The sequence below is a fragment of the Syngnathus leptorhynchus genome, chromosome 19 (assembly GCF_054491065.1).
Source record: "Syngnathus leptorhynchus isolate UIUO chromosome 19, UIUO_Slep, whole genome shotgun sequence".
NCBI lineage: Eukaryota > Metazoa > Chordata > Actinopteri > Syngnathiformes > Syngnathidae > Syngnathus > Syngnathus leptorhynchus.
The window spans coordinates 5593126-5615288 of NC_141213.1; the positions used below are offsets into that span (position 1 = coordinate 5593126).

The 22163-nt window shown below is 42.7% G+C and overlaps 4 protein-coding genes across 12 annotated transcripts in view; 1 reads left to right on the plus strand and 3 right to left on the minus strand.

Annotated features, from left to right (window-relative positions):
* Positions 1–8027, minus strand: oplah (5-oxoprolinase, ATP-hydrolysing). Of its 4 annotated transcripts, none has more exons than XM_085939323.1 (29): positions 7732–8027; positions 7513–7639; positions 6948–7136; positions 6608–6799; positions 6225–6339; positions 6021–6144; positions 5757–5952; positions 5503–5668; positions 5296–5434; positions 5097–5164; positions 4819–4994; positions 4502–4627; positions 4320–4432; positions 4027–4197; positions 3824–3961; positions 3619–3757; positions 3340–3452; positions 3052–3203; positions 2804–2964; positions 2634–2735; positions 2387–2561; positions 1896–2080; positions 1680–1826; positions 1422–1556; positions 1162–1311; positions 928–1085; positions 516–676; positions 339–436; positions 1–262 (listed from the first exon to the last, which is right to left on the minus strand). In XM_085939323.1, exons 3-29 carry the CDS (start codon positions 7116–7118, stop codon positions 110–112), a joined length of 3924 nt encoding a protein of 1307 aa, XP_085795449.1. In that variant the 5' UTR covers positions 7119–7136; positions 7513–7639; positions 7732–8027; the 3' UTR covers positions 1–109. The 4 variants fall into 4 exon arrangements, with proteins under 4 accessions (XP_085795449.1, XP_085795448.1, XP_085795450.1 ...); XM_085939322.1 differs by having other exon boundaries at positions 7513–7672; XM_085939324.1 differs by lacking the exons at positions 7513–7639; positions 7732–8027 and adding an exon at positions 7474–7495.
* Positions 8028–8180: 153 nt separating this feature from the next.
* Positions 8181–13757, minus strand: shrprbck1r (sharpin and rbck1 related). 2 transcript variants are annotated; one of them, XM_085939327.1, is made up of 14 exons: positions 13144–13757; positions 12473–12647; positions 12309–12374; positions 12066–12207; positions 11456–11546; positions 11068–11362; positions 10890–10987; positions 10542–10712; positions 10260–10420; positions 9996–10107; positions 9736–9915; positions 9547–9645; positions 9333–9476; positions 8181–9147 (listed from the first exon to the last, which is right to left on the minus strand). In XM_085939327.1, the coding sequence occupies exons 1-14, from the start codon at positions 13417–13419 to the stop codon at positions 9067–9069; spliced, it is 2091 nt and encodes a 696-aa protein (XP_085795453.1). In that variant the 5' UTR covers positions 13420–13757; the 3' UTR covers positions 8181–9066. The 2 variants fall into 2 exon arrangements, with proteins under 2 accessions (XP_085795453.1, XP_085795452.1); XM_085939326.1 differs by having other exon boundaries at positions 12309–12377.
* A 1753-nt stretch (positions 13758–15510) lies between these two features.
* On the plus strand, positions 15511–16824 carry prlh2 (prolactin releasing hormone 2). Its single transcript, XM_085939490.1, has 3 exons — positions 15511–15625; positions 16230–16399; positions 16619–16824. The coding sequence occupies exons 1-3, from the start codon at positions 15597–15599 to the stop codon at positions 16822–16824; spliced, it is 405 nt and encodes a 134-aa protein (XP_085795616.1). The 5' UTR covers positions 15511–15596.
* A 2145-nt stretch (positions 16825–18969) lies between these two features.
* LOC147041825 (rab effector MyRIP-like) overlaps positions 18970–22163 on the minus strand; it is a 37748-nt gene continuing 34554 nt past the window's right edge. For 3 of the 5 annotated variants that reach the window (XM_085939015.1, XM_085939011.1, XM_085939012.1), the window contains 5 exons: positions 20810–21001; positions 20572–20733; positions 20374–20469; positions 20231–20291; positions 18970–19294 (listed from right to left, as the gene is read on the minus strand). In XM_085939015.1, the coding sequence (XP_085795141.1) occupies positions 19251–19294; positions 20231–20291; positions 20374–20469; positions 20572–20733; positions 20810–21001 (555 nt within the window). In that variant the 3' untranslated portion in view covers positions 18970–19250. Of the gene's footprint in view, positions 19295–20217; positions 20292–20373; positions 20470–20571; positions 20734–20809; positions 21002–22163 lie in introns of all 5 variants that reach the window. The other 2 variants (XM_085939013.1, XM_085939014.1) reach the window with 2 other exon arrangements.

Below are 22163 nucleotides of genomic sequence, written 5' to 3' on the forward strand. Positions count from 1 at the left end.
TTTCTGAGAAAAATCTTGCCTTTAATAAGTCTTATTTTTGTTCATCTTCTGAACTTGTAACTTCTTCAAATCACTCCAGCCTTCTTCCACTTGTATTTCCTCCGCTCTGTCACACTCCTTCTTGTGCCATGCGGTATTCAAAGACGCTGCCCCTCTCTGGGAAAGTCTCATTCAAGCGCCTGCGTTTTGTCTGTGCTTTACTTGCTGCTTCCTCCTCCTTCCCATACCCCCCACCCCCAGGGGTGCATAGGCAGAACATGTCCTGTAGAAGGAAACAGACACACAAGCATCAGGCTGACCCAGTCTGTCACCCTAAGGTGCATCTTTGGATGTCCTACCCCAGGTTGAAGGCTGACGCTGGTCTTGGCACCCAGGTTGAGCACTCTGCCATCAGCTCTGTGAAGCAGGTTCAACCCCGCCGCACCAGCTTCACCTCCTGACCAGCAAAGAAAGAGAACATTATCAAAAAGTGTTTATGTAATTTACAAACAAAGACATTTTGAAAGCAACTTTACCCTCAAGGCCATAGGGGCGCGTGGATCTCCTCTCACTCAGTACAGAAAGAACCACTTTGTTCCTAAATAAGAGCTTACGAATCACACCGTCTCCTCCGCGGTACTTCCCTGCACCTCCTGAAGCGGGTCGCAAAGAAAACTGCTCCAAAATTACCGGATACCTAAAAAAAGACAGGCACGAACGAGATATCATTATTCCTGCCATCCCTAAATTATGCAATGCTATGCTACAAGTCAAATAGAAACAAAGATATCTTTTATCACGATATCAGAAATTATGATACATATTAGTATTATATTATTATAGTCATCAATTTCTTAATATTCCTGCTTATAAAAATACATATAATATCTAATATTTGAATGACTAAAATGAAATGATTATTTTATCAAATCAGATCCCTTGTCTTGCCTCTTTTCCAGAATCTCAGGGTCAGTGATGCGCGTGTTAGTCATGTGTGTGTGAACGCCACTTCTCCCATTCCAGTTTGGCCCTGCGCCGGCACCACCAGCGACGGTCTCATAGTAACCAACTTTGTCGTTGCCGAACGAAACGTTGTTCATGCAACCCTGATCACAAATAAATAGCTTGTCACACAGATGCCAATTTTCCAAATCAAAGTTGACCTTAATCATCCATCCTCACCTGAGAAGCGGCGCAGACCTCAAATGCCTTGAAAATGACATCCACGACTCTCTGGGATGTGAGCACATTCCCACCAACCACAGCGGCATCCTCTGAAGGCTGCAGGATGGAATCTGGAGGGATGATGACTTTGATTGGTGCAAGACAGCCCTGAATATATGCATATGTATATGAGGAGAAAAACATAACAGAGCTCATTTACTGGCTATGTGGCTCTACCCAGACAAAATAGATTAACCCTAAAGAGGAATGCATCAGACCTGGTTGAGGGGGATGTCCTGTCCAACCATGCAGCGCAGGCAGTAGATGAGAGCGGAGAGGGTAATTGCACGCGGAGCATTGCAGTTCCCCCAAACCTCTGTGCCTGTCCCAGTGAAGTCAAACACAGCAGTGCCCTGTAGTGGTTAAAGTCTATTAATCAGTAGATCCTCACCAAGGCTGAACTGTCAATTCAAGTGAAAATAGACAAGAGCTTTTAACTCGCTGACAATCCATTGTGTTGACTTCATCAGAATCACCTCTACTTCATTAATCTGGACCCGCAGTCGGATTGGGGTGCCGTCATCCATGAAATCCTCAGACTCCACCTCCAGGGAGCCGGTCTGTTGTCGACGACGACGCGCAAAGTCTCTCAGCATGTCCCTCACTGCCAACTCTGCATTACTCTGCAACACGCACAGGCCGTGCCTTCAGCGGAGGCCTACTCTCTGCTGTTTGATTCTTGCTATCGTCACCTGAATGTAGCCCATGTAGGCTTGAACTACTGCCAGTCCATAGCAGTCAATCAACTCCCCCACCAGCTGACTGCCTCTTCGGTTGGCTGCCACCTGAGCGCGCAGGTCCGACAGGTTGTCGTGGAGGTTCCGAGTACCGGACGATTCTGGGTATTGGGCTGGAGCCATCAGGGCCTCCGTCACAGCTGATTAGCAGGACAGCGAGAGCAGCCAAGTAGTAAAACAGAAACACAGAAAGTAATTTCAAATGTGAAGCTGCTGCACATACTAACTTATAAGTAGCATATTCATTTTACCTCAATAAATACAAAATACATCAAAGTTGAATTTTAAGTGACCTAGATATTGTCCTCCAGGGATCAGACAGGCATATGATGCATCAAAATGGCATGATGCTTTAAGTTGATTAACAAATAACATTACATTCCAATCCATCCACAGCATTGGATACTTAAAAAAAATACAACCCCAGCTAATTGTTTTTGTCCTACCTTCTTCCTGGAAGACTCCACCTGTTACCAGTTTGAAGGAAATAAAGACAGCGCCCTCCTGCTGCAGAGAGGTCGAGTGTGGGGGCATAGACCCAGGAGTAATGCCTCCTATGTCTGCATGGTGCCCCCTGCTGGCCACAAAGAACACTGGACCACTAACACCATTCCTAAACACCTGGAATTCAAGGAGGAGGTGTTTTGATTGAAAAGGAAGGAGAAATGATAAAGGAAAAAAAAAAAGACTGACTGGAGTGATGACTGTGAGATCCGGAAGATGACTACCGCCGGCACATGGGTGGTTACTCAGAATCACATCTCCTTCTTTTATTTGATCCCCCAGAGATTTGATCTAATAAAACAAGAGGAGAAGAGAGATTTGAATCTTTTGGGGAAAATCAGCATGCAAAGTTTACCCACCTGGTACTGGACAGTCTCCTGCATGGCACCTAGATGGACAGGAATGTGGGGAGCGTTGGACACCAAACCACCAGTTGGTCCAAAAACAGCACAAGAGAAGTCCAGACGCTCCTTGATGTTGGTGGAGATGGAAGTTCTTTGCAGTACTCTGCCCATTTGTTCTGCAGCACCACAAAAGATAGAGCAGAATAGGTCACGATTTTTATATGACTGGAGGTTTTTTTTTGCCAATATTGCTGACAGCCAACCTGCTATGCTCATGAAGCGATGGGAGAAGATGGAGAGCTGCACCGTGTTGAGTTCTGTGCCCACTGCACAGTGAGGGTCGGAGCCGACCGTCATGAGCACGTCACCTCTTTCGGTCAAACAGGCCTCACAACAAGGCTCCACCAGGATGGTGCTGAAGAGGAAATACAAAATTCATAGAAAAATGATGTCATTCAAACTCAGCATTGTTTTCTTTTTTTTTTTTAAATAAATGTCACATTGTGAGGACGCGCTTAAATGAATGGCAAAGCATTTGTTACTTCCTGCACCTGTTCTTGTCAATGATGACGGCCGGTCCCAAGATAGTGTGACCACAAATAAGTTCCTCCCACAGATACACAGCAGTATCATGATAACCATCCTCAAAGTAGCATTTGGTCATCTAGAGAGAAATAGCAAAGACGACACGTTGCGTTGAAGCACGTTTTCAGACCACAAGCCTTCCTTCCTATTACAACCCAATATAAGGGTAAAAAATGAATTTGTGTGTGTAAGCAGGAAGGATATTCTTTTATGAGGTGGGTATCCTGCAATAAAGATCCAAATACCGTGACAGGTTTGGCCTGACCACGTCCCTTCTTTGGCTTGTACATCAATTTGATGCCCGATTTGCCACAGCCCCTCACTCTGATGTCATCTACCATGATGGGCCTGTCTGGGATGGTGAATCCAAATTCTTTTAGATACCTAGACAAGAAGAAAGCCTCAGCTCAGTGTCACGTGAGTAGACATGGTCCAACTCAGCGTACATACCTCTGAGTAAAAGCACCGCGGAAGTCACCAGCTTGACAAGTCTGTTCATTTCCAGGGTAGCCGGCTGCGGTCACCATGAGAGCGCAATCTGTGCCCTCATAGCGCAGGTGGAGAAAAACCTCAGTGGTTATTTGGCCACTGAGATATGAAAAAACGGTTTAATACAAAGTTGCAAAACAATGTCCATGAACTTTATTGCCAACCTGTTGAATCCACGCACACACAGTGTATCGTGGCAGCGTTTGGAAAGCAGTTCCACTCGACGGTCGAGTTCGCCGAAAGAGCCGCGTTCGTACTGCAGGGAGCACGGCTCTTGCACCTCCTCCACAACGTCCGCTAAAGCCAGACCGTAAGCTGACAGCACGCCACTGTATCTAAAGACACAAGAAAGACACTTAAACTCATAAAGGGTTACTGGCTCATGTACGGGTTGTACCTAATAAAGTGTCCAGTGAGAGTTAAAAGCAAACAACAAAAGATCACATATGATTATTACTTATGTATAAAGACGGTCTTCATCCCAAGAGCTCGGGCAATCGCACAGGCATGTTGACCACCGGCACCTCCGAAACACGCTAAGACGTGCTGAGATGTGTCGTGGCCTTTTGCCTGGAGAGCATACGTGATAGTTAACGTTTGACATATTTGCCACAAAAGTGTACACTGTTACTTGAATACCTGTGTGAGAGCTCTTATTGGTCGACACATGGCCTCATTTGCCACGCGGATGAATCCCATGGCCACGTCTTCCAAAGTCATTTCACATTGGCTTTTGTTGGAGTGGTTTGTGCCATTTACAGTAGCCTGCAAAAATATACTGTACATTAAAAGTGCTTCATGGTTTGAACATTCGAATGAGAACCAATGCAATCACTTAAATACAATTTGGAAAGTTATTATGCAGAATTTTGCTAAGCAATCATCGCAAATTTAAAAAAAACTTTTTATCTCTGAAGATCGATCCAATGTTGTGCTATTAAGATAAATATTAATACTTTGGATTGGTTAGAAGACAGGAAGTGGTTGATTTCTTTGGTCAGACTACGGAAGTGCGTCATAGTCTCCTCCAGGGAAAGAGGTTCGTTCTCGCCGGGCCCAAAGATCTTGGGAAAGAAGGAAGGGAGGAGGCGGCCCAGAGCTAAGTTAGCATCTGTCACAGTTAGAGGTCCACCTAAGTAAATCGAAAAGGGGATAGATACCTTGTTAAGTGTTTGGACACGTGTAATTCACTCTTAATTCACACAAGTAAATCAACGACGATTATGTACATTACCTTTCCGATAGCAAGTCGGTCCTGGGTGTGCACCGGCAGACTCTGGTCCGACAACAAACATCCCCGACCTGATAAGGAGAGAGGCAAACACCGTTCAGCAAATACAGATGAGCCAACATTGACTGCACACACATCTAACATGATCTCATGAAATCTACTATACTGAATCGTTACTGGTCAAACGGTTGCTGTAACAGACCTGAAGAAGAGTCGCGAGCCTCCGCCTGCCGCAACGGTGTTGATGTCGAGCTGAGGTGCTTGCAGGGTGACCCCGGCTGTCGTCGCTTCAAAAACGTGCTCAAACTGGCCCGCGTAACGACTCACGTCGGTAGATGTGCCTGCAGAAGAATGCGGGATTATTTTGTGGCAAATCTTTATAGCGTACAAATCATTAGCACAGACTTACCACCCATATCAAATCCAATCACAGGTTTCTTCTCCTTCTGGCTGTACGATGTGACAGCGTAACCCACGACTCCGCCGGCTGGTCCAGACAAGATGGCGCGCGAGCCACAAAACTGCTGCATGGGAGTTAGACCACCGTCGGACTGCATGAACAGGACATCCACATCCTGATGACAGAAGGTTAACAAGAATTTGTTGTGTGTGACCCACTAGTCTAAACAAGGCATTTGTGGAATATGAATGAAATCACCATACCTTCAAAGCACCCTTAAACCCAGATGTAAAGCCTTTAAGATACTCCCGGATTTTGGGTGTGAGGTAGGCATCGGCACACACAGTGTAACCTCGAGGAACCGCCCTGACCATGGGCATGACTTCAGAAGACAGAGACACCTGGGTGAAGCCCAGTTGCCGAGCAAGGGCACCCACGGCTTTTTCATGGTCGGACCACCTAAGGAGTAAAGAGTGCCAGAATCTTCTTAATAATTCAATGCAGGGCTATCATTCAGATTTACTGACGTGTACGAATGAAGCAGAAGCACAGCCAGACTGGTGATTCCACGGGACAGAACTCCTTTCAGGTCCTTCTCCACACGTTCCAGATCAAGTTCCTGCCATACTTCCAGACTATCCCCGGTGCTGCCTGACATATTCATATGAGTCAGATATCCAGGCGTATAAACACCAATGAAGATGAACTTGCAGAGTTTTTTGTTTGTGCACCTTTGACAACACGCTTGAGGTCCTTCCTGGGTAGCTGGCAGCTGTCTTGCTTCAGGACGACACGCTCGTCTACCTCGATGACCTCCTCGTACAGCACTTCAGGAACAGACACTTCCTGTGCATGCACATATAGTAGCTATTATATCATGGGTTATCAAAAACTGGGCAATGAGCAGAAATCTATAGAAAAAAACAGTTCGCACAAGCACAAATGACTTCTATTCACCCTTCAAGACAGGACTTCATGGATAAGCAAACACGTAACCATTAATAGTTCACTGCTCAGAGGGTAAACTTTGACAGACGACAAAAGATTGTTTCTCCCCACGGATTCCAAAGTACCAGCTAGAACCTGTTTTTGTTGTTTTTGTTGGATTACCAACCAAGTCAAAGAGCTTGGGCCTGGCCTGTGTTCCGATGTGCAGTAAATCTTTGAAGCCTTTCGTAACCAGCAGGGCCGTTCTCTCCCCCTCTCTTTCCAGCAGCGCATTGGTGGCCACCGTGGTACCCATTCGAATCCAGCCGATTCGAGACGTGTCGACGGGCCGGTTGCGAGGAAAGGCGCATCCGGTTTCCTGCCGGTGACAACATAGACATAATACAAATTCAGTTCAAAGTCAAACATTACATGGCATTTGTGATGTTATTTTTACAGTATAAGACAGAAGAGTAGGAAAAGAACCATGCTGTTTCAATCAACACATGCTCCAACATCAAGGTTACCTCCTCCAGGACTCTGCGGATGCCCTCAGTGGGGGCGTCTTTGTAGTTCTGGGGGTCACGGGAGAGCAGTTTGAGGACCCTCTCCCGGCCATCTGGTAACCGAGCAAACACATCTGTGAAAGTTCCTCCTCGGTCAATGGCAAAGTCAAACTTCCCTTCAGTGTGGGCCATGGTGAGCAGTGTGGACACCTGGGACAGACACGTGTGAGCGTGTGTGTTCTGCACATTTTGCACTTTTAACACTGACATTTTTGCCATTTGCATGCATTGAACTCGATAAACTAGCAGATAATTTATACCGATACTTTTGATGGTTCTATTCAGTGACTTTTCCCCGCTAGTGTAAGTTAATGCTAACATTTGATCACGACGTGCAAAATTGGAGACAATTGCAAAATGAGTTGCAATTTTAGACACACATTGCATAACATTATACGCCGCAGATGTCTGCAGATCTGACGTGTACAAATATGAGTAGGACATGAAAAACACACACTAAATGAATGCAAGTCTGTCAAAATGTTACCGTGGCATCGCGTGCCTCAGGGAAACGGATTTAACTCACCCTTCAGCCTTGAGGTAATCGTTGATAAGGAGGTCTGTCAACCCTTGCGTGTCTTAGCTTCAAGTAGCCTCCCTTGTCGTGTTCAACTACACTGAAGCGCTTATTTGCAGCAACGCCCTCTTGCATTCTTTGCAACAGAAAAAAAGGCTAGCAAGGTCCCCTAGGGACACAGTGAACATTTAATGAAATAAGATAAAAAGCAAAGTGCAGTGAACGTACCATCACAAACAGCATCAAAACACTACTGCCACACGCCTTTATTACATGTAATGAACGGAAATAAAGTGGAATCATTGGAGGAAGGATAAACTACAGGTTGAACTACATATCATTTAAACTTAAAAACGTGGGTAACTTCAAGACGATCAGAAATGACCGAAATTCACAACCGAAACTGTATTATTAATTGTACGGCTATTAATTTTGTACTATGTCCAATAAAAAAATGTGGGCGTCGGGATGTTTTGTCCAATCAGAGTTGAGCCTCCCCAGACGCAAGCAGTGTGGCGTTCATGTAACCACGGAAACCTCGATACAAAAAAAAAAAAAAATACAGCATACTTTCTTTTCACCCTGGCGCCCAAGAACTTTACGTGCAGATAGTTTTTTTTAACATCTTTTACAGCAGGCATAGATAAATAATAACTAAATTGATATCCCGCAAAAAGTCATAATTTAAAGGGTATTTATTTCATGAGCATTAAGGCACATGAGACACCAAATACATTTTGATTACATATTAAGACAGAACAGTAATTTGCATGGCTTGTCAGTGCAGGATAGTCGTGTGTTGAAGGAGGAGGGATTTTTTTACTTTTTCAAAGTACCTAATGTTTATATAATGAAGTCCAAACCATGCATTTAGGAGTAAACAGTGGATTGAAAACCCTCACAGATAACTTATAACATATAAACAAGATTTGGAGTGGATTATTAGCTTATACAACATGTGTTTGCAGGAGACACCTTCCCTATTAATAATTACACCAATAAGCAATATGCTACTCACCCAGAAGTTTTGCATTAACCGTATCTCTTTTTCCATCAGCAGCTACATTATGTCAAACGTGGAGAGACATTCAGTTTCCATTCAGCAGACAGAGAATCAAGACTACGGAACAAAGCACAAAGGCCTAGAAAAATATAAGACTATAAAGTTTCAAGAATAAAATACATATACATTGCACGGGCACAAAAATGAACACCCTGATTGTGAGTTTGTGCACATGTAAAAAGGCCACATTGGTGTAAAATATTGCAGCTTGGTTTCAGTACGTTAAAGTCACACATACCTGGAAGGCTACATTTGCTGAGGAAATAAATCATTTTCAAAAGGCACCGCATCCCACCGAGAGTTATTATTTTGTTCTCATTCAGACATGATTATGTTGCAGGATTTTCTTCTTGTTTGTAGTTGAAACTTTTGATGGTACATTTTATGGTGCAACCTTTCCAAAGTTTGCTTTTAACTGTAAACTTGTTCGACTAATACTTCATCAGACAATATTTGGTTTCTATGTCAATCATTTACACACAGACCCACTCTTGCATGACTCAGTGACAGTTTTGACACTCTGGATGGCATTTTTGACGGTTGACATTGCAGCGACATCCTCCGGTGGTGTCGCCAGGACCCTTGAAAACAATCCAACAAATAAAGAAATAGCTTCAACGGCTTTGCACACTTACTATATCAACCTACAATGTCACAGATTATATAGTGACCATTCGAATACTCAAAAAGTAAAAAGGAAGATATCTGAGCTTAGTGAGATTAACTATGTGTTTGGCTATTTCTGACATTTGTGCTTCTGTTTCACCTTTGGTCCCCAGCGTCGCCCTCTGGTGACCCAGCAGATTTCAGTGTGACAGACAGTGCAGCGCAGCCAATCGCAGCCGTCCCTCTTTTGCACAATGATGCCACACTGGGGACAGTGCATGGCCTCCCCGGATTGCACTAGTGTCTGTTAGTGAGAAGCCAGATATGAAAAGGATTCTATCCGTTAGAATGAGGTTGCTATACATTGAGCTCACTTGAAGTAGATGTGTTGTCCTCCGTGCAGCGGAGTCGTTGATGGCGCGGGCGGCGAGATCGTCTTGGTATTGCTTACAGTTCATTCCCTCGTGAATAGCCTGATGAAGAAATGTATGCATCTTTAACACGTAGGCTTAAGGTTTTGGCAAGCGACTGTCATTTTCTGCATCCTGGGTCATCCTTTCTACCTTGCAAATGAGGCAGTTTTGCTTCATGCACACGGGGCACTCATACACGTTGACTGTGTCTTCGTACACACACCAGCCCGGGCAGTCTGCGGTGGCACAGTGGTAGCTTCCTTCGCATCGGGACTCCGCCACGGAAAGACTTCTCTGCAGCCAACGTTGGTATTCTTCTGGAGTAACCAACTTCCAAGCGGATGGGAAAAAAAAATGCTAAGAGGATAACAGTGGAGCAGAACCTTCAAAGTGTTTTGGTTTTTCCTCACAGCTTTGATCTCCCGCTCTTGCAAGGAGCATGTGCAGGCATACATGTCATCTCTGTAGGGACAGGACACGTCTGGCTCCTCGCTTAGCATAATGACAGAGCGCAAGCATTCTCTAGGCAAACACAAACAAAACATTCCGCATCATTAAAAATGTTCACCACCAAACTATTCATATTGTACACCAAAAAGTTCTAAATAATGTGGCCACTAAGTGTCTTCAGAGTCCCTCCCCTCATCACACATTTCACTTGTCCCAACTCTTACTTGCAGAAGCAATGAAGACATTCCCTGAGAACCGCGCCCTCTCCTGGCTGAAGTCCTGTATAGCAGATCCGGCAGTCCAGAGCCTCAGGATTGGGTACCAAGTCTTGACCGTCCATCATTACCAGTTTGGCAAAATTCTGCTGGCGTTCCTCTTCCCTTGCCTGGGACAAGAAGGACTTTTTTAAATGAATCAAGGGGCCACTCATAGTGTGGCGGGCCAGTTGCCTTCTCCAACTTTTTACATGTTGGTGGTATGATCCCAGATAAGGTCTGTTCTCCTACCCGCTGGTACTGTGTAATTGCATCCTTCTCCTCCTGCAGCCATCTGAGTTCCAGAGAGTCTGGTTGGTACTCGACCGGAACATTGTAGGTCTCCGGGCGACTGGTGCCGCAGATCTCGCAGCCGGGCCGTGTCGGTCTGTTGATGTAAGTACACGAAGGGCACGGCCAACCCTGAAGGAGAAATTGGGACCTTCCATTACAATAATTTGTAACTATCAATTTACAGTATCTGCTCAAATAGAGGCCTCCTCTGATCAATGTCTGAGTGTTATCACTTGCTTCATATACAGTAAAAAGCTTTTTTTTTTTTTTTTTTTTAAATACAATATTTTTACTGTCGTGTGTTACCTGAGGTAAAGATGTGGCTCCACCTAATCCTTCATTTAGTTGAGGCAACTCCACATTGGCGGCATTGACTTTTTGGTGACTCTGTTTTTTCTGTGAACCTATATAGACCATTATGGAAAATGTCACAATTGTTTTGCATTGTACGATCATCAAAAAATCACAAATGTCACTCACTCACCAGCGTCGCTGCCATTTAATTTAGGTGGCAAAGTTTTACAAACTCTCACGTTGTTATGAGAAGCGTGAGGGAGCAAATCTGCACATGGAAGGGAATTGTGGAGGAGTGCGTTTTCCTGGTCCTGCTGGAGGAGTTGGCGGGTCAGCTTAGTGTGGCACGCCGACAAGAGATACAAAAAAGCCGTGTCGCCATCCTGACGAATGCCGTATGAGGCTAAGGAGCGTTCGTTAGTGCACAGGCATTGGCCAATCACCCAGCGCTGCAGCCACGGGTGAAAGCCATACTCGAGGAACATCTGGGATGATTGGCGTAAAAAAAAAAAAAAAGAGCACAGGGAGGGTGAGCTTGAAATCACATTAAGGAGAAGAACACATGATGAGACACAAACCTGTTGTTTCAAAGCTGCAGTAGTAATTACAGGAGAAACTTTCATAGTGACGCAACAGGATGAAGCAGAATCCTCGATTACAACAGTCAAACTGTTTTGGAGAAAACGAGGCAACATTTGAGAAACACTACCGCTGTGGTTCATACGGCCATATTTCATTGTTTTATTATTCTGAGCATGACAAGAGTGACAATCAAATGTGAAAGTGCAAGCAGCGGTGTGAAAGGCACACAAAGCAGAAAGAAAGAATAGGCAAGTCATTGATAGGTTACACCTTTGCAGGAAGCTAAGGTGTGACACTGTGCAAGTGCAGACAGAGAGCTAAAGATAACTCCAATGGAGCTCGGGAGAGAGCAGACCTCCGGCTCCGGCGAGGCGGAACAATCTCCATCAATAAAACATAAAGCTTCCGCCTTAAAGTTGTTTGTGTAGTATGATGATACGGTCACCAGATGGCAGACATCGTACAGTCTCCTCAGGCCAGCGTTTTATAAATGATTTACATCGAGCTATTTATAAATACTTTTGAGGAGTGTGCACCATTTTATGGCATGCGATTTACGAGTTTGCAGTTCACCTATGCAAGCATTTCCGGGAGCAAACAACCTACTTGATTTCAGTGTCTTCACATTGTCGTATAGAGGGTTGGATCTTCAGTGCAACCTTTTGGCAGGAAAGCTTGGCAGCGTAGACTGAGGCCGCCTTTATGTCACCGGTCTCTATGGCTCTGGTTAGCTGGATGCATGTGTCTTCTATAGATGTTTATACACGGACAGGCACAAGAAGGGCGAAACATCGGACAAATATATGATAAGGCTGTTGCCATACTGATTTGAAAATGTTCCGTACGCACCTAATTGCTGCAAAGATGAGGGATCCTGGTGGTGGAGAAACTCTGTGTTATCTACAGTGGCTGCTGCTGCTGAGGAAGAGATGAAAAATGTCATTGCAGAGACAGGTTTATTTGCCCACCAAAAAAAAAAAAACCCGAAACAAAATATTCGATGGGTCGCTGACCTCTGTGCGCTTCTCTCAATGATGTCATCATCACAGTTGCCCACTGCTGAGCCTCCTGCTCATCCCGAAAATTGAAGTTGATACGATCATGCGGAGGCGTTGTCAGACTCAGCTCGTGGCATTTTGGGGCTTTCACTTCATAGTTTACATATCTTAAATCAAACTTGGTGATAGTCTGGAAAAAAAAAAAAAGATAATACCAATAGGATTAACAGTATCATGGTGTCATATTGCTCTTTGACCACTTTCAGGAAGTTTCACTTTCTGTTTAAGGGAAGCTGCCACACCCAAACATACATATCGCTGGCTTTTGGGAATTGCTCTTTTGAATGCCTCTTACAGTCAGAGCAATTTAAACTTCATTTTGTATAACACTACAGGTCACATTTCCATTTAAGTCCATAAAGTCCCAGAAATGCTTTACTGGCTTGGTTAGAACGGACTTTAAATGTCTTCACGGCAAACCTGCAGCCCAATGGCCACAAAGTATGCAACTTTATTGACCTTTTAAGAGGCTATCGACTACCACACGCTACGAATTTGATTCTCAATGACCATAATCTACAGTGTGCAATTTCGAGTATTTTTTCTTCTTCTTCTTGACCTATTAAAGCGGAATGTCACAGCAAACTGGCGCATATTTCACGCTTTTGGCTGGCAGCGAAACTCACCACGCAACGACCGATACCGCTGCAATCTTTGAGCGAAAGACAGAATTCCCCGGACTTCTCCGGGTCCATACTGAGCTGAAGGAGAATAGTCTCCTCGCCTGCTCTCGGAATACGCAGGGGTCGAATACCATAATGGCTCAACGATACTCGAACAGACATGAGGACGATTTGACAGTTGGCTTCAGCTTGCGACGCTCCATTCTCAAACGGCGGCGAAGGAAGCGCTCGCTGTTGCGTCGCAACACTGGCGGTCCAACCGCCCGAACTCAGTGACATAGTGCCAATGGACGCATTTGGAAAATAGTCACAAATAGAAAAGCGTCCGCGCTGTTGTTTGGACTATCATCAACCTCTTTAGCTCCAGACGTAGCCACCTCACCGACAACACAGGAAGCAAGTGCGTGGGCTGTCAATTGTCAGTTTCTTGATCTAGAAATGATGTCCTCCTTTCTATTTATTGCAGATCCTTTTGTAAAATGGCGGCTTTTGTTTCTTTGTTGAAGAGATGACAAAGTAATAAAGAATTTCTCCAGAAGAGCCTGTTCTGACTTGACCGACACGTTCTATTTCGGATTCGTCTTCTTCGGCTTGTTTACCTGCTTGACAAGGCAAAGGGTGTTACACTGCCGTCTAGCGGAGTGCTGTGTAACTACAATTTAAATGATATCTCTCAATTCTCACCACCTAATCTACGCCTGGGGGGAAAACAAATTCTTGTGGTGGACCTCAGGACCAGGCATTTCATCCAGCAGCCCTGCAATGTGTGTCCTTGCATCACATTGTCTTTGTAGCTTTGATACTTTGTTGGCAATGTGTCTTGGAATAAAGACGTGTCCCTTACTTCTGCCATATTGAACATATTTACTGTACATGTCTCATTCAAAATCCAGTAGATGCTGACGAGGTTCAACAGTAAAACTATGACTATTCCTTGTTTACTTCAAACCCACCACAGGAGGGCAGCAAAGTGTGATATAAACGTCAAGGCATGTTTCCCCATTTGTAGCCAAGTTAATATAGGATCAAATTTGAGAGCATCTATGTCACACTCATCACACAGATCTTGCTTCAATTAACAACCAATCATTCATTTGATATCATACAAGTAGTGTGCCTCCTTATCCATAGGTTACTGGATCACTAATGATGGATTTTGACATCTACGGTATTAAGAACATTGAATGGACACAAATACTTTCATTTGTTAAAAAGCTTTATATAAAGTCAAGATAAAGTCTTCATCGACCACTTAAGCTTTTTTTTTTTTTTCCATCCCAGGTAAGAGGGCGATCCAAACGTGGTAACCCGAGCCCACACCATGTTTCGACTACAATTTATGAGCCAATTAACAAAATATACTGTAGCAGGTAGAGGGAATGAGTTAGAGAACACAAGCTTGGCCTAGCCAAGTTGTGAATCACTCGCCTAAACTGCTCTTTCACAATCGATAGTACATTTCTCAATGACTGGAAGCAGCACAAGGGGTGGATGCTCAGGTACCAAGATAGTTGTGACCTTCCAATTCACAAATCCGGAAAGAATGAGTCTTATATTGGAGAAAATAAAATAAAGAAAAAAGAAACAGGACATGGTGTAAAAAAAAAAAAAAAAAAAAATCACATGAAAGCAGTTGTCCTTTGTGTGGTCTCATGCTGTGATTTTCCCAGGTCTCATCTTTGGTGCCATCCATAGAGGTGAGATGAAGTCATCCAATCAAATGCTGATCACACTTTGTTTTTCAAGAGGTACACCAGACATGAAGCTTGATGCCACAAGGGAAGAGATTCTTTACACTGAGCCAGGTTTTGCTCTTCTTATGCTAAAAATCAATGCTAATAATTTAAATGTTAATGGAAAAAATTCCAGATTGATGTGATAGCAATATTGATTATTTTCAACGTGCACGGTACCGGGATTAGATATTTTAGGCCTTCACGAAAGGTGCTCGGTCCAAAAAACAGGTTTTTAATGTTGACCATGTCGTGACGTCTCTATATATTTTGAATGGAGTACTTTCTGTTCATTAAAGACTGCGATCAGAACACAATGATTGTGTCCTGCCTTGCCCCTGGTCATCAAAAAGATTGATGGAAGGTCCATGAAATAGACGCCCACGACAGTTGTGGATCACAGTCTGACAGAGATGTACTTCAAGTGCCGGGTTTCCCCATGTTGACTAATTTAAAGTTGTCTTCACGTCATCAACTTGCTGATGGACGCCTCTGCTGCGTGACAGACGGCACAACGACTCAAAAAGGACATGTCCGTTTGCAAAAGGGCTTTGAGGAGTGGGAAGGTAAAGAAGGGCATCGGGGGGGATGGGGGAGATGCGTCCTGTGTGTGCGTGCTGTGTGCGTGTGTGTGTTTATTCATCACCCTACAGGCACATGAGAAGCACAGATATATAAGATGCTGCACACCTGCTTGGCTCTGACAACGACAGACCTCGCCAGATGACCTCAGCCCCCTACCAAAGTTCAGGGTAAGTGGCTCTTTTAAATTCAAAATTCTAAAATCGTTTCTTACTGTTAAGGTGTTACTTCTGTTAGTCGAGAGAATTTCACTTCATTGCGTTTTTTTTGTATCAGATTTTGTAATTCATTTATTCATTGTTTTTTTTTTATTTTATACATACTTTTTAGAGCACGGGTGGAAAAAAAAAAACCCGATTGAATTTTATTCATTCTTACGATTATTTTTAACCATCCCAGTAGGATGTTTTCAGGATAACTCAATTATAAAAAAAAGACACTGGATGCAAAAGTAAAAAAAAATATCCAATAGTAAGGTCATTTTAATTAAACTTCAAATTAGGTCATTTTAGTCGGGACCTGTTCAAGATTTGTCATGATAGGAAATCTCTATTAATTCAGATTTAGAAGTGAAAATCTCAGATAAGATCTTCAAACTGTCTTATATGTAATGCTGCCATCAAGTTTGGTCAAACATTTGAAATTGTGTGCTATCAAGCGGCGAAAAGTGCATGATTTAGTCAGTCGACTTTTTTTTTTCCACCTGTTTGAGCGTGTGAAGTGCGTATGTATAACTGACCAGCCCCCTTTCCGTGCCTTCGACCGACTCCTCAGCATGATGCCTGGGAGAGTGACGGATGTCCAAGCGAGGAGCGGGCTGCCTGGACCTTTGGCTCTTTTCCTCGTGATCCTGCTGCTTCTGTTCTCCTCCTGCAACCTCTGCAGCGCACACAGCACCACAGTGGAGCACGACTTCCATATTGTGCACAACGTGGACAACAGAAGTAAGTCAAAGTTACATTTTCAGTATTTGTTTCCGACAAGTTAGTGGCATATTAAAAGAATTTATGATTACATATAAATAATTCCTTAAAAATGAACTTTTATTTGCTTTTGAATTTCTCAATGCATTTGAGACACGTATATAAAAATGACTACATGAGACAAATTCCCTTAAACGTATCATCTCAGTGAAAGAAGTGCTGCACGTGTTTGTCGTCCAGGTCCAGATATAGACCCCTTTTGGTACGTGGGCCGCGGCGTGAGACCCATCGGGCGCTTCGGGAAGCGACATAGCCGAGTTGATGCAATGGGTGATGTGGGGATGCAGCCTGTTGTCAGGATGCTGGAGATGCTTTTCAACAATCTGCGGAACAAGGAGAACCTGGACAAGGTGCCGAATGGAGAGGATGGGGACTGGTTACCATGACAACGCATATCTCTCCCTCGCATCACCCGACAAACTCTGAATACAACCTGTCCATTCTGTGTTCCTCCTTGGTGATTGTTAATAAAATCAACCTGCAAATATGTGTTGTGTACATATGGTAATGCAGTTTATATTGATTAATAAATATGAACTTAATAGTCTTCAGGCTCGACTTGTGGATGCAACACACCACACATGCAGAGTGTTTCAACTTGCAAATTTTATTCCATTCATAATACATTTTTCTCCAGGTGCACCGTGGCACACGATTGTTATATTTATTATACTTTTTTTTGCATGGTACTATTTTCCCCAACATGTCAAATGGACTGCAACAAACAACAGCAGATAAAGTGAATGTGGCACTGCGCACGGTAAACTTTGACCTCGTCATTTCAACAGGGACCGAGTGATGCTTTCCCAATTGAACTTATTAACATGGGACATATTTCCAGTAATTCTTGTGTGAAGTCATGAGCGCCATATTACATTGAATGGTGGTTCAACTATGATTGGGCAATATACACATATTCTATATCATATCCATTTTATCCATACATATTGTATATTAACACATTCTCAGATGACATTTTTACAAAAATACAGGACACCGACATTTGGACCCTTGTAGCTGTGCTTCTCATGACATTTGTACATCACAAACATGCTTTTATATACTGTATCAAGTTATCCACACATGATAACAAGACCCCCCCCATGCCCCAAAAACAAATGTTGCAAGGAAGTATTACTTATAAAAAGGTGTGGAGCATGTGCACAGAGGCGGATAAATTGCACCTTTTGTTTTGTTTTTGCCAGTCAGAAAATCAAGCTCACGTGAACTTCTAATGGATGAGAGGAGAAATTAAAAATAAAAAAAAAAACAGTATTCTCACTTTTAATAAGAATCATCATAGTCTTATCTCCTTTGTAATGTTGCCATTAGAATTTTAAATGCAGACATACGGAAAGCACTTAGTCATGTCTCACAGGAACCGCTGAGGATAAAATAAAGCTTTTGCCATAATGTGCATTAAAAAATGTTCCGTCAGTACAAAAATAAATTGCTTTGAACAAAAAAAAACGGTGGTTTCATGACACGGACAAAACCAGCTATTTCATATCTTCTATGTGAGACAAAGGTTTGGACAGGGAAAGATCCGTTGCTCAAACAAAAGGCCGCTATGTTGGAAAGTAAGAGAGAAAATGAGAGCAGATGAAGAGAATACTGCAAGAAATGAATGGCTCGTTCATTTTCACTTTAAAACTCAATGTCAGACGGTTGCTTTAATTTTGCTTTCATTCACATGATAGAGTTTGCCTTTCGTAATCACTTCTCATTTGAATTCTCTCTATTACGGCTACTGCTGGATTAATTTCGGTCAAAACTTTATTTTCCCGCTTATTTGCATTCTAGTAGAAAGTTAGATGAAAAAAATGTGGTGTTAGAGATATTACATTAATAGACTTGAACCTCATGCTTGCTTTGGTGTATGATTTTAAAAATGGACATTAACCAACCTATTTGTCTTTTTTTTTTTGATGGCAGAAAAAGACCACTCACCCTGTTAACATTGAAAAGTAAAACATTTCCAACGTCTGAAGCAAGGTAAGAGCAAATTAGTTTCAAACTGAAATGTGCACACAATTATACTACCCTTCATGAACGCAAATTACAATGTCACCCTCATATTTATGAATTACCAATAATTATCTTTTTTTTTTTCTTTTGAATTCCTTAAAAGTTCACCTATTCGCTGTGCTCAGGCCAATGCCCGGCTTAAGATAAAAGTATTTTTTTGGTGCATTTGAACAGTGTTGAAGTGAGGGAGGAGCTTCAGTCAGACTTGCCACTACATAAAAGTAGGGCTTTGCTGCCATTTTACAACTCACTTTTGATACAGATTTTTCCGTGGCGGGGCTCAGTCTTCATTGCCTCCGAATAGCGATGGAACACTATAAAAATGTGTTGGATATTTCCTACTTCCCAGGAGTCCAGACTGATCTTGAAATGACAATAATCCCCTCTTAATGGAACATCATGTGCAAATAGACAATCATTCATGAAATCGTGAAGGTTGGAACCCTCGCGACGTTGGAGCTGATTGCAAAACATCTCATAATTACGAGTCCGTGACTGCACTGTACATCCGGTGGAAATTAAAGTTGGATATTTGTCCACAGATTGTTTTTGAGATGTTTTAAGGCAGAGACTCTCCAGTCATGCATGGTGTGATAATGGTTGAGTGTTTTGTGGAGCTCAACAGGGCAGGTGGAGGTTTGGTGTGGAGCTGGAGGTGGACTCTGGGTCAAGGCACTGCATGAGTGGGGGAGGAGGGGTTAAGGGGGGGGGGGGGGGGGGCTCTCGTCCACAGGACTTTGGTGTGTGGCCCTGAGGGGACTTGTGCTGCTGCTCCTTATCAACACTATGGCCGAAAGACTTCCATCGACTGCTCTGGCTCTGCTCTATCTGAAGAAGGAAGTAACATACGTACACATAAATATCAAGGAAATGAAAAAAATTATTCACTAGATCTTCAAAAAAAAAAAAAAAGAATTCCTCTATCCAAGTGAATGGAGAGAAGGGAAGAAAAAGGAAAATCCTTTGAGATTTTTTTTTTTTTTTTTGCGGAGCACTTTCTAGCTTATGGCAAGATGATAGGACTGTTCCATTTTTAATTCAGCGGTACATGAAAGGGTTCAATTATTTCCCGAAGAGTAAAAAGACTTGCTCTAATAAACTAAAATCAGTGTGACTAAGATGTCTTGGTGGCTGCTCGTTTCATGCAACTAACTAAAAAAACAAATCTGAATCGGAGCCGCATATGGTTCAATGCAGGTTATGGAGGGGAAAAAAAATAAATAACGGCCGAAAAAAAAAAGCCATTCACTGGTGTTAAAAGGAGACATCAACTTGTTGGTTGCTAAAAAAAAACCTTGGTCTCTTGTTGCGCAAGTTTCCATTTGGATGTTTTACATCTAATGGAGCTTTTCAGCTAATGAGTCCACTGGCCAGCAGATGTATTCATTTTTACTTCCATTCAGCAAGCAAGCTTTTGTCTTTGCACAATAAGGGAAATGTGTGACATTAAGAAAAAGTGAATAAAGTGCGTCTCTCTGTCACACTGACCCAAGTTACACACACACAAATGCAAAAAAAAACCAAACACTTTAAGTAAGAAAAAAAAAATCCAAGATAAAGGAAAAGAAAAAAAGAATAAAGAAAAACTTTATGATGATCGTTAGTTATTCCAATATTTTTACAAAACTGCATCCTGAAAGGAATTATTGGTTCCTCATGCTACCATTTTTTTTCCAGGTGCATGGAGCTTACAAAAATGGTTGAAAAAAACCCTGCAGGAACATTTTAAATGATTTATATTAAGCGCAAACCTTTATTTGGTACCTTTTAGTGGAGGGGCTGGCAGCTTCCTCCTCTGATGGCGTGATGAGTCCAAGGTCTGTGGCTGCATTGTCAGTCAAACAATATCATGAGTACACTTGACGTATAACGTAACTTCATAAGCTATGGCTCAAAAAGTTGAATACCTTTGTTGCTGGCTTGAACTTGGAGAAATGATTGCAAACGGTAACATTTAACCCTGCAGTTTTAAGAGCCGATATCCTGGCCTCAATGTTGGATATCTAAAAGTAGAAATAAATACTTCCAGTTTAAACCCACTGTTCTTCTTTCAAGTGGTCAATTCTACAATTGCATTATTTTATGATTTCAATCTCTTCCAGTACCTGCATTTCAGATTGTTGGACTTGAGCAGCAGCAGTAGCCACTTGGTCTTCCAGGAAAGCCAGTTCTGTATCTGTGGTCCCACTACTGATATTGCGGGCACATTGCTCCAAGTCACCCAGCGCCCCCTCTAGGCCATAAACAGCACCAGCAGCCAGGTAAACCTTCAAAGTGAGAACCTGTTAGAACTGGGAAAAAAATAACTTAGCCGTTGAAGTGAGACAACGCATTGAGAGTTACATTCTCCTCCATCTTGGTAAGCCTCTGATCCAGTTTGCGGGTCTCAGAGCTGCTGGAGATGCTGGTCTCGCTCTGAGGTTCCGACGGCGAGCAGCTGTCCCTTCCCGCCTCGCTGATCAGTTCCTCGGTGGCGTTCAAAACCTTCAACACCTCTGTGGTGATGCTGCATAGGGATGCCGCTGAATACTTCTGCTTCATTTGAGAAACACACACAGAATTATCATTTTACTAGCAAAAGGATCACCTGATTTCATGATATTATGATATCAGAACCACCTGGAGGGTTCTAGCATATTTATTTTGGGGGAGTCCCAAACATCCCTGTAATACCAACTAACCTAACTGATTGTGACTTCTTCCTTTACAGAATAAGGTTTGAATATCCACCATATTATATTTCATAAAGTTTATTATGCCCTGCTTAATGGGTATCTATCTGTCTGAGTACTAAATACGGTCAGAAATCCATAGACTAACACTGACCATGAAAGGGGAAAAGAGAGACAGATCTTTTCTCAATATGAAATGAATCACTGGCTGAAGCTTTAATCAGTGGATGTATTGATCGCTCTCAGCACACACTGATAATGTGACAAAAGGCGGATGCAGACTCACTCTATTAGTAAAGTATGACAGGCTTTCGAAGTTTAGGAAAGGCATATTTTTTTTCGATTAAAAATCCCATAATTTCCAGATTCATACATTATATCTGACTAACTACTAGATAGTCATGCATTTTAGTGTTACTCCTTGTCAAATATACATAAAATGCAATGAAGTCATCAAAATATTCTTTAAATTTGTCTATTCTATTCTGTCTATTCTCTGTTGTCTGATTTGTAACCCTGTTAAAGTCTGACCAGTCATGAGAGGTTGCACCCACCAAGGAGAGAATCATATGTTCCACATATTGTGGCAGAATGGTCTCATTGGTGTGACTTTGTCACGAGTCTGACACTGCTCACGCAACACCAACGCGGGTCTTTGTGTTATTTTTAAAACGTGAGTCAACATCTTCCAATATTTATTAGCTTTGTAAAGACAGGCAGGGTTGTCAGTACCCTTGAAAAAGTAACTTACCGGTAATTACTTTAAAAAGTTATCACATTAGTCACACAATCAGGTTGAATGTTTTCTTGAAAGCGCAAGTACAGTCAAACATGTCCTTTACAAGAAGTGATTTTGTTTTTATTATTTCTTAATGATTACATTTGTGCGTGAATGATCACTGGCTGAAAAGTACTCAGTGTGCTCTTAAAATGTTATTAAATGCTACTCACTGCTGTACGCCAGAGGCTATCAAATAAAATTACCACACTGATAATATTATGATTCATATCATATTATTGTCCAA